The sequence below is a fragment of the Triticum dicoccoides genome, chromosome 4A (genome assembly GCF_002162155.2).
Source record: "Triticum dicoccoides isolate Atlit2015 ecotype Zavitan chromosome 4A, WEW_v2.0, whole genome shotgun sequence".
Taxonomy (NCBI): Eukaryota; Viridiplantae; Streptophyta; class Magnoliopsida; order Poales; family Poaceae; genus Triticum; species Triticum dicoccoides.
Window position 1 is genome coordinate 669,960,929 of NC_041386.1, and position 9,912 is coordinate 669,970,840.

General features: G+C 44.8%; 1 protein-coding gene across 1 annotated transcript; it reads right to left on the bottom strand.

The window, feature by feature from the left end:
• Positions 1–31: 31 nt before the first annotated feature.
• On the bottom strand, positions 32–2,638 carry LOC119289654 (putative F-box/LRR-repeat/kelch-repeat protein At1g11620). Its single transcript, XM_037568930.1, has 2 exons — positions 1,472–2,638; positions 32–170 (listed from the first exon to the last, which is right to left on the bottom strand). The coding sequence occupies exons 1-2, from the start codon at positions 2,586–2,588 to the stop codon at positions 106–108; spliced, it is 1,182 nt and encodes a 393-aa protein (XP_037424827.1). The 5' UTR covers positions 2,589–2,638; the 3' UTR covers positions 32–105.
• Positions 2,639–9,912: the final 7,274 nt, after the last annotated feature.

A 9,912-nucleotide genomic window follows, 5' to 3' on the forward strand; every position in this document is an offset into this window, starting at 1 on the left:
GACATAGCAAACTTTAGTCAGGTGCTTGAGAGCACAACTTCATAACATCAAGGATACAACCGAAATCCATAAACGCATATAAATTAACCGCAAAGATCAGAATTCTCATTGATGCATTGTGCCGCCTGCTCGACCTTCACCTTGTCCCCGCTCATCAAGATTACTCAGTCCTGCATGAAGAATGAAATGGTTTACAGAAGCATTGACTGACTTTCAACGATCGCCAGGGCGGCGAAGTTTTTTTTTTTTTGCAATAGCCAATTAATTTACAATATTCAAGAAAGACTGCACAGTAGCTCCAAACCTAAAGATCGTTCTCCTAGATAATCTTCGAAAGTTCCAATTTCCTATACCAACCAAGGTGACAGGGTAGCTCATGATTTCAATGTTTAAGCTAGTTTATCTTCTACATTAAATTATTGTTTCTGAGAAGCAACTATTAATACTTGCCCCCCAAAAAAAAGTCCCAAACTGTTGTATCTTGCACAGTTTATAGCAAAAATTACTACTCCCTCCATCCGAAAATACTTGTCATCAAAATGGATAAAAAAAGATGTATCTAGAACTAAAATACATCTAGATACATCCCCTTTTATCCATTTTGATGACAAGTTTTTCCGGACGGAGGGAGTACTTCAATAGGGCTTCCATTGAGCTAGAAGTGCATTGATTTCCATAGAGCAAGGTCCTGGTGGTGATGACTGGTGGCTGATAACAAACTACCTAGGAGACAATAACCTTATCTTCAGGCTTCAGGCTCAAGACACTGCCTCCCTGAACCAGAACCACTCAAGGGGATGCTCACTCATACAAGTTTACATTCGTTTGCAATAAGTTACATAGTTAAAATTCAGCAGTTCTGCATTAAGGCCAACAGAGCCTTTTGTTCTGATGTTTTTTGTTCCACTAATTGCTGCTAGGAGTAGGATTAGTAGATGCAGCAAAAAGTGTTGTGTGTAACTACGTATGCGTGGATTGCAACTGATGGAGCAACGGCATAAATAATAATAACTTCGGATGGTTATAACTGCCCATTTGGGTTGCACAAGTTTCCATTTGGAGTTTTGAGACCTTTGAGTTACAATGTGGTTATTATGTTAACTTGTTCGGTTACACAATCCAGCATTTTGTACCAATAAAAGATTAGTTGTTCAGATTCTTGCCAATTTCCAATTATTACATATCTCGTGGATGCCACAATGATCTGTACCATGCCCATACAAATATGAATTTACATAATACAAGTTTCAAACAGCGGCAATAGGAAAGTGAGTGAGCAATATAATATGATCTGCTATGTTATTTTCTGAATAACAATATCAAATACAACAACAATACTTCATCAAGCAGCCAAAGAAATAATAATAATTGATATAAAGGAAATTAAATAGCCAGTCCAACACTTGCCAAACAAAACCATCAGAGAAATACTATATTTTCGTTATAATGCCATGTAAATGCATGTTATTACCTGCAGCAGCAGCAGCAAAGAAACTTTTGAATGGATATGGATAGATAGTGGACAGCCGATTATCAGGGTTGCTTTTAAAGATCTCCTCAAACTGCAATGACTCGAGATGGACCATGAAGATGCCCCTAGATGTTGACAGAAATGCCACATTATCAGATTCATCCCCAGCAATAAACATTACTCTTTTGATCCACTCCCCTGATTTCAGAGGGAGAAGCCTGCGCAACTCGATAGTCTGTCCCGGCATCCACCCAGCAACACCGTCAAAATCAGTTGTCCTCTCCCATAGTTGTGCTTTGTAGGATTCCGACATGACGATGAAACCAAGCGCGCCACCCAGAGTACTCAAATAAAGTCCCTGATGGTTGGCGTAGGCATGTGGTGGCACCTCGATCACGGCTAGGCTCTGTCTGTCGAAATTAAGCTCAAGGATATCCACCTGAGGGCCAAAAATGAACCAGCACAGTGAATTCCCAAGCAGGATGCTTCTACTGCCAAGAGAAGGAGACATATCAAATGGAACCAAGGTTGAGATGAGATCGGCCCAGGCTCCCATCTCCGACGAGTAGACACAAGCTCGTGCGACGCCCTTGCTGACGCACGCCAAGACCACCTTGAAGGGGCTCGAATGGCAGGCACCATGCACGTGGCCCTTGTCGCCGGCAGCACAGAGCACATCCGCTTGCACACGGGACTCGCTCCAGTCGTGACCACCCAGCTGCGTTGGACTGCCTATGCAGCGGCGGTCGCCTGTGACGGGATCCCACACTAGGACCTGGCGGCAGCCCCTGCCGGTACGGGCGCTGCTGGTGAAGAGGACGCGGCCGTGGCGGCAGCTGTGGACGGACCAGATGTCGTCGAGGCGCGGGGAGAAGAGCTCGGGCGGGATGAGGTCCGGCGGATTGAGAGTCGACCTGAAGGGGGTTTCAATGAAGCTGGAGTTGAAGAACACGCCGACGATGGGGGGTTCCCGGTGGTGGGCGCAGAAGCGGCGGAGGAATTGGGGGTCGGAGACGATGCGTCGCCAGCGCTTGCAGACAGAGGAGACGCGGGGGAGGGAGGAAGGTCGCGGGGGGAGCCGCACGAGTATCTCCATCAGGAGGTCGTCGTCCTCCATCGGCGAATAGGTGGGCGAAATCGACGCCCTGCGCGATGACGGGGAGTAGGTCGAACCTGCCTGCGTCGACGCCGCCGCGCCACTCGCCTGCATCCCCGACTTTCTCCGGCAGCGGCGGCGAGGCTGAGCGGTGCGCATCTCGGCGGCGGCGGCACGGGAGGTGCGTCTCCAGTTCACGCAACCGCGATGGGGTACGTATGCCTTGGACTGTTTCGTCTATTGTCTCAAAAAAAATAAAAAAATAAAAAACAAAGCTGTTTCGTCTAGGGCTCGTGAACGGCGCAGCGACTTTTGGCCTCCTCGCCTTCAGCTGCCATATTGGCGATGCGAGGTGGAGCGACCTCACATCTTCAAGACTGTTATGTTTTTTTGTTAACGTCTAGTGATTTTCGTATTTATGGAAATAAAAGTACTCTCGTTCTTTTTAACGGTGTCATGAGGTTAGAGAGTTTTTTGTCCTCGCGAATCCGATCATTCGGATCTGATGAGTTTATGCTAGCGTGTCAACCAATTTTTGTTGGTTTGATTCTTTGTGGAGCTGAAATCTTTCATCGACACCTTGCCGATGATATCATTGTTCGACGACCTGCACTTCTAGGGGATCATGCCCAAATACGTTCATCGATCAAGACTTCCCATCTTCTTGGACGAGCGACTAAAGGCGCTTTCAAAAATCATTATTAGTAACGTTCGTGCGGGTGAAAGAGGGACAACATTGTTGCTGCAGTCCAATTGCAGCCTCTTTACCGAAGTCTTTGGAGAATTTCTTCTAGCAGAGATTAATACCGCGAAGGTGTTTCAAGATTCATTGTAATTGTTGATTATAGGAGTTACATTGCATTTTTCTTGGATCTTAGATCCAAATCAATGTAGCTGTAATTGTTATGAGTATGAATAAAATTACAGGTGTCTCTAAAAAAAAGCACAAGCAAAGTGTAGGTCGGTGATCTTGGGAGGTGACAGCCACCATTGGAGAGGGGGGGGGGCATGGAGGTCAACTTACAACATGTATCGTGCATTGAGGTCCCACCATGGCGGTGACGCCCAAGGGCCATGTTTTCTCCATGGAGGTATTGTTGAGGTCATTCCGTCACCCTTGGCCCAGTTTTCGGGAGAAATCCCATATTCCATTGTAGATTGTTCGACGGCGTCAAGTACTCCTTGCTGGCGGCGTTTGGGGAAGATTGGGTTCTCAGGTGAGTGGTGTGGCGTGGAGAATAATGGTTGTAGGGATCCTAGGGTGGTGGTGGCGAGGTTGGCTGGTTCGTCGAGCTCCCGCAATTATTCTAGGGTGTCCTCCAGTTGTGGCCTATGTGGTTGTGTCCCGAAGGTTTGACACCCTTGATCCTATGTGGAAGGAGGTACCCCCCCCCCTCTCGGTGGTCTTGACTTGCGGAGGCTATGGATGCCGGTGAGTCTTATGCATTTGTTAGATTTGCGCTCCCGTTCTATTTTGGACTTTTGGTATGCCTGCAATTCTACTTGTATTTGATTTGATTTTCCCTTGTAGCTTTTCTCTCTACACTCGGGTGTTCATGGTATGCGGTGGTGCATTTAGTGTGACTTGCCCACGACAAGGCGGCGGAGTTTTCCTTGTTGGTTGAGAGACCAACAATTCTCCTAGCTCTCAGGTGAGTGGCTCTACTTGTCGGTGGTGCGACACTTTTCGAACCAAGGCGATAAGGTAAGGTCCCTCTCTAGGGCTACATAACGATGATGTTGTGTATCTTGATCAAGATGTCTCTTAAACACAATATGACCTTTTTTCTGAACACCAGTTACAACATAGATGCGCACGCACGCACATAGAAACTTGCACCGCAAACACGCATCACACAGTTTCTATCGACGAGAATGAAGGGATAAATCTGTGAGTTGTGGACACCGCCTCCATTCTAAAAGAAAAGTCAAATTTGTTACAGGCCTAGTTTGGCAGTAAAGTATTTTTTAAACTGTGGTAATTGAAAACCAAAGTATTCTCATGGATGGGCAAGGAATACCACAGTTTTTTAATAACAATGTTTTTCTCAGTCTTACATGTGTTTGGCTGGTGCTGTCTTATCAAAGTTTTGACCCAAGTATTTCGAGTGAATGACTGAGTAAGTAGCGACTGTTAACGGCGGTTGGCTGCATGCAGCCGCCATGCACCGTCCGACTCGATCTAGCTAGATACTAGGATTTGTATGGGCGGCTGACTATCTCTGATGCACCTACATGCGCGTCAGCTGATCTAGAATATGTCCATCCTTCGTTCACGCATGGCCTTTGCATGGGCGGCTGACATTGAAAGCTCCAACTAATCCACCTATAGCCGAGGAATCGATGGAGAAGCATGCAAGATCATTGCATACTAATCAGTGCATAGACAAGCTCATACCTTTTTTCCGTGGTGGTGAGCTTGATTCACTCATGATGAAGAGAAGAGATGGAGATGACGCCGGCTGGAAGGACCCGAGAGACCTACTACTCGTAAACAAATCAAACTGAATCGGCTATAACATGGAGATATAATACAGGTCGTTTTACCATATAACAGAAAGAGGGAAAATAAGATGGGATCGTAGTATATATCCTTATCTTGATGTATACGGCAACGTCAACTGCGATCTGCCCGACGTTTTTTCTCCGTTCTGTTTTAAGAAAAGAGGTCGCAGATACTTCAAAAAGACCATGGTTTCTGGCAAATACTGTGGTTTACAAAACTTCGTTTTTTTCTGAAACCAAACACAGCAAAGTATTCGAAACCGTGTTTTTTTTTCAGAAACCGTAGTATTCTCAGAAAACTTTAAAAAAACATTGCTGCCAAACGCAGCCTAAGCGAAGAACGGCGGAAGTCAAGACACGTACAGCCTGAGTTGAATCGATACACCTCTCCGTCGCTACCGCGCTGAGTTGAATCGGATGCCATACTTACGGTGCGCTGAGTCTCCACAGTCCGTACACAAAGCGGCAGCAGAACAGAACCGTAGACCAGCAGAACCCTAGACGCAAGTGCTCGATCGATCTTTCCTGCGCGAACAGCGGCCTGCTGCTCCCCCACGTCGTCCCGCTCACGCTGCGCGGCCTACAGCAACCGCACGAGCCCGCGCTTCTTCGCCCGTCCGGTCGCCTCGACGTAGCAGCCGGCGGTCGACGGCGATCTTGGATTCCTGCCTCACTACGGCAGCGGCTCCAGATGGATCGTCGACCACTGCAACGGCCTCCTGCTCTACCGTGACCGGAGGAGACTCTCCGTTGTCAACCCTTCCACGAGCCGTTGGGAAGACCTTTCCTAGGAGGACGATGACGGCTGCCACGACTCGTGCCTTGTGTTCGACCCTGCCGTGTGTCTGCACTACGAGGTGTTCTCGCTCGAGCCAAGGAAGGTGATAGAGAACCCAGCCGAACCCGATTTGATTGAATGCCCACCATCCACATGGACGTTAAATGCATTCTCATCCAGCACACGGCAGTGGCAGAAGAGGTTGTTTGTCCGTGAAGCCGAGGCTACAGAGACTGTGACTAATGCGCAGCTAGATCCAGGCATCCAGCAGAGCGAAGATCAATGTGGTGGAACGGCCGCGGGTGTTGCTTTAGCAATGTCTATTGGCGAGGATCACTCTACCTGCTGCATTGCTGTGGTGTGTTTGATGTGAGGTATATACACTTCATATATAGCACATCTCTGCAAGATCACCTTTTCAACTCATGTAATATTAGTTCTCTATATATGTCACGGACAATTTTCTGATCATATTTTTCGAATTGATGACCATGTTTGCAGGTTATTTTTATCAGACAGGAAATACCGAGTGATGAAAACCCCAATAAATATTGATGAATGCAAACAAGCACGGCCTTACATTGGGAAATCGGAAAAAGGGCTGTACTTTGCATCAATGCATGATAGTTTTCGACTTCAGGTTTGGACACTCATGGAATCAAGTGAACGAGTAGATTGGGTGTCGAAGAACAATATCAATCTTAAGGCATGTGCAACTGTAAAGTCACATGGATCAAACAGTATGGAAGGAACCCTAAAAACTTGGATTTTAGATGATGATGATGATGACGATGATTTAGATGGAAACAATGCAAGGACAATGATAGAAAATCCGGATTGGGACTCGGACGATGATAGCATTGTGAATATTGAAGATGCTTATGAAGGTACCTGCAATGATATCCGCTTTCTCGGGTTTCACCCCTACAAAGAAGTTATTTTCTTGGGGTTAACATCATCCCAAGGAGGAGTAGGAGTGGCTTGTCATTTGAATAGCTCAAAATTTCAGTTTCTAGGCATACTAAGCCAACACACTTACTGGCTTGGCATACGAGGATCGATTCCATACACCCCTTGCATTAGTGGACATCTTCTAAAAAGCTTCAGAGAGTAGTGTAAATAATGCATGGTACCCTGGTCTTTGGGTCCTTTTTTGTTTATGATTATTTCCATAAAGAATACCCTGCAAGTATGTCACTCTAACATATTTGGATTACTTTCCAGCCGTTGGTTCTTTTTTTTTTGTATTATAGTATCTATAAAACCTCTCTCTTGACTTAACTGCACATGTGTATGGTATCGTAAAAGTTAACTTAACCCAATTGTTTTTATCCCAGCGATTCAAAATAAAAAAGGTTAGCTACATATCGCAATGACACCAAAGGCCGATGTACACCAGCCTCAAATATTTTTACCTAATTACTTAATAGTGCAGCTGCACTATCTCGCTATGTCGGGCGCACCCTCGAGCTGGCTGTCTGGCAGCTACGCGTGAGGCGCAAATGTCCACGCATGTGATGTATAGTTATTTTGGGCATAGTCTAGTGGTGGATTGTCCGTAAAGATTGGTTGCATGCATGTGCTGACATCATCCCACTTTATTCCATCTCAATTTTTTTGAAAAGCTATAACTTATGAACTGGGTATCAAAATTAAGATTCGTCTTCACCATTAGGTTTCTCGCGATGAGATCTTCAAAACTAGATCCCATATGGACATGTTTTAATGAAAAAAATTCAGAAGCAACTTTGGTTCCAGATGAGGCAACTTCAGTGCAAACAGAAGCAACTTTGTTGTGCCGCGTGTACTAGTGGATTTATCTAGCAAGTATATTGTAGTAGCATAAAAACCATGCCGGACAAATTTTCATCATATATAGGCAACTAAGCATCAACTGTAGGCAACTTTGGCATTACATAGAGGCAACTTCAGCACTAAAGAAAGCAACTCATGTTATGAAGGTGCATACAACATATATTATGCATACACAGTCCTATTATCGTATCCATGTTTTGTAAACAGACGGTAAAACATCCTCCTAGTTTTCTTTGAAGTTGCCTACAACGTAAAATGTTGATCAAATTAGGATTAGTGCTAAAAAATGGTAGACAACTTCCCCCCATTAAAAGAAACCAGTAGTCAACGATGTGCAACTAGTTAGCAACAGTGAACAACAACAGAAGTCGATAATATCCCATCACTCTTCCTAAGCAACTTTTCTTCTACGAGAGACAACTTAAGTTATAAAAATAGGAAACTTAACTACATTTCGTGTTCTAGATAATTCTGTTTAACATTCTCCTAACTTACTCACTACTACTTCTAGGTTGCATTCCATTGAAACTTGTATGTCGTTGTTTCTAAATTCCCTCGAATACTATGAAGTTGTCTATCGTCGATGCTAGTTTTCTGTCATTAATAGTTAGTTGCCTATGGTGGGTGCTATAAGGTTGATAGATATTGTTAACTAGTTGCTTACCAATGATGCCCAACAGCATCTCATCGCTAATCAGTTGCCTACAGTATTATGAAAGTTGTCCATCATCGTTGCTCGAGTAGTCTATAATTTGAACCATAGTCTTATGGTAGGCAACTTAGAGGTGAATCTAGTTAACTTAATAGTCATGGTAGCCAACTATATAAGGACTTCCCATTGGTAGGGAGCCATATTAGGAAAACTAAGAAGTTGCTTTCTTGTAGTAGTAAAGTTGCCTCTGTAGCACCCAAAGTTGCTCTGAGAAAGCACGGTGTGGAGGATGCACATGGACGTGGGGACCGGGTGCTTTTTTTCTATTTTTGATGTCTGGGGCGTCGGATCGAACCATATTTGCTTTGTATGGAAAGTGTGCCCAGACGGTCCCTCGAGTGCACGAGTGCTGTCTATCCACGTCCATATTTTTATATCCAAGACATATACCTATATAATTTGTGTTTCGAATAAACTTTTAAGACACACCCATTAATCATGAGATACATGTGCAAAATTTTCCGTGTTTAATTTTTGTCTTTTTTGCGGTTAATTTTACACTTTATTGTTCATATACATTGTGAAGTGAGGACGCATATAGTCAAACAGAAAGTATGAAGTATGGCTTTACTGGAATGAAAATTTGAGGGTGGCCATAACGAGATTGTAGAGCTCAGTCGGATAGTGATACAAAAAGTATCAAATATAATTTTATTGGGTTCAAATTTTGATTGATGAGGACCAATGTTTTGGATTCCGCATGCAAAAAGAATCTCATGAGGGACACCAAAATTTTCTGTTACCGCGTAACTAATAAATACCAGATGTAAACGGTTCTTTTGAATATAACAAAATTTTCTGATCGATAACCAAATCCCACATGGTGACTATAACAACATTACAGAGTAGCCGTTTGATCAATATTTTTATAATACACATGGTATAGAACATAGCAATGATGCTAAAATGGTACATGATAATTGAAATGCAAGCTCCACCTTACTAATAGAGGGTGACTATATACATGTAAAGTACTATAGTCAAGTGAAACATCTTTATGACAAGGAATAGAAGATGAATGGCCTACTGGTTGGAGATCCTGATGTGGAAGGCGATAAAAGCTATTATCTCCACTACATCCAACACGAGGCCTCCAAATCTTGACCAGGGAGTTGCCACCACCGAAGCCACGTCGACAACAGAATCACCCACCGCCCTACCCTCGCTACCCTCATAGCCAAGAGGAGGCTCGCTGCCTCTGATGTAACATTGCTCGCTACAAAGCCACCCGCACAACCTCCCCATGTGGGGCCGCCACCTCGACATCCAAGAATGACACCATGATGCCGCCAGAACATCGAACTGTCAAAAATCCGACACCTTGGCACACACCACGCAGGAGCGGTACAATCGTGTCGTAGCACCACCTCAGCCAGAACATGACATCATGAATGTCGCGCATGCACAAAGGGAGTCCCCAACCACAGACGTCGGGTCCCAGCAAGATACAACAGCCAAACATCAACCGAGGACAAAGACCTACGACCTATATCCTCACAAGGGAGGGGCCCGGGGCCCGCTGCCTCCCATACAGA

What these genes read in the sequence shown, in the direction of transcription:
- LOC119289654 (XM_037568930.1), bottom strand. Translation starts at nt 2,588, where the DNA reads ATGGAGGACGACGACCTCCTGATGGAGATACTCGTGCGGCTCCCCCCG. An exon ending in CTTTGCTGCTGCTGCTGCAG is followed by an intron (nt 171 to 1,471) that starts GTAATAACATGC and finishes TTCTTCATGCAG; the next exon opens with GACTGAGTAATCTTGATGAG.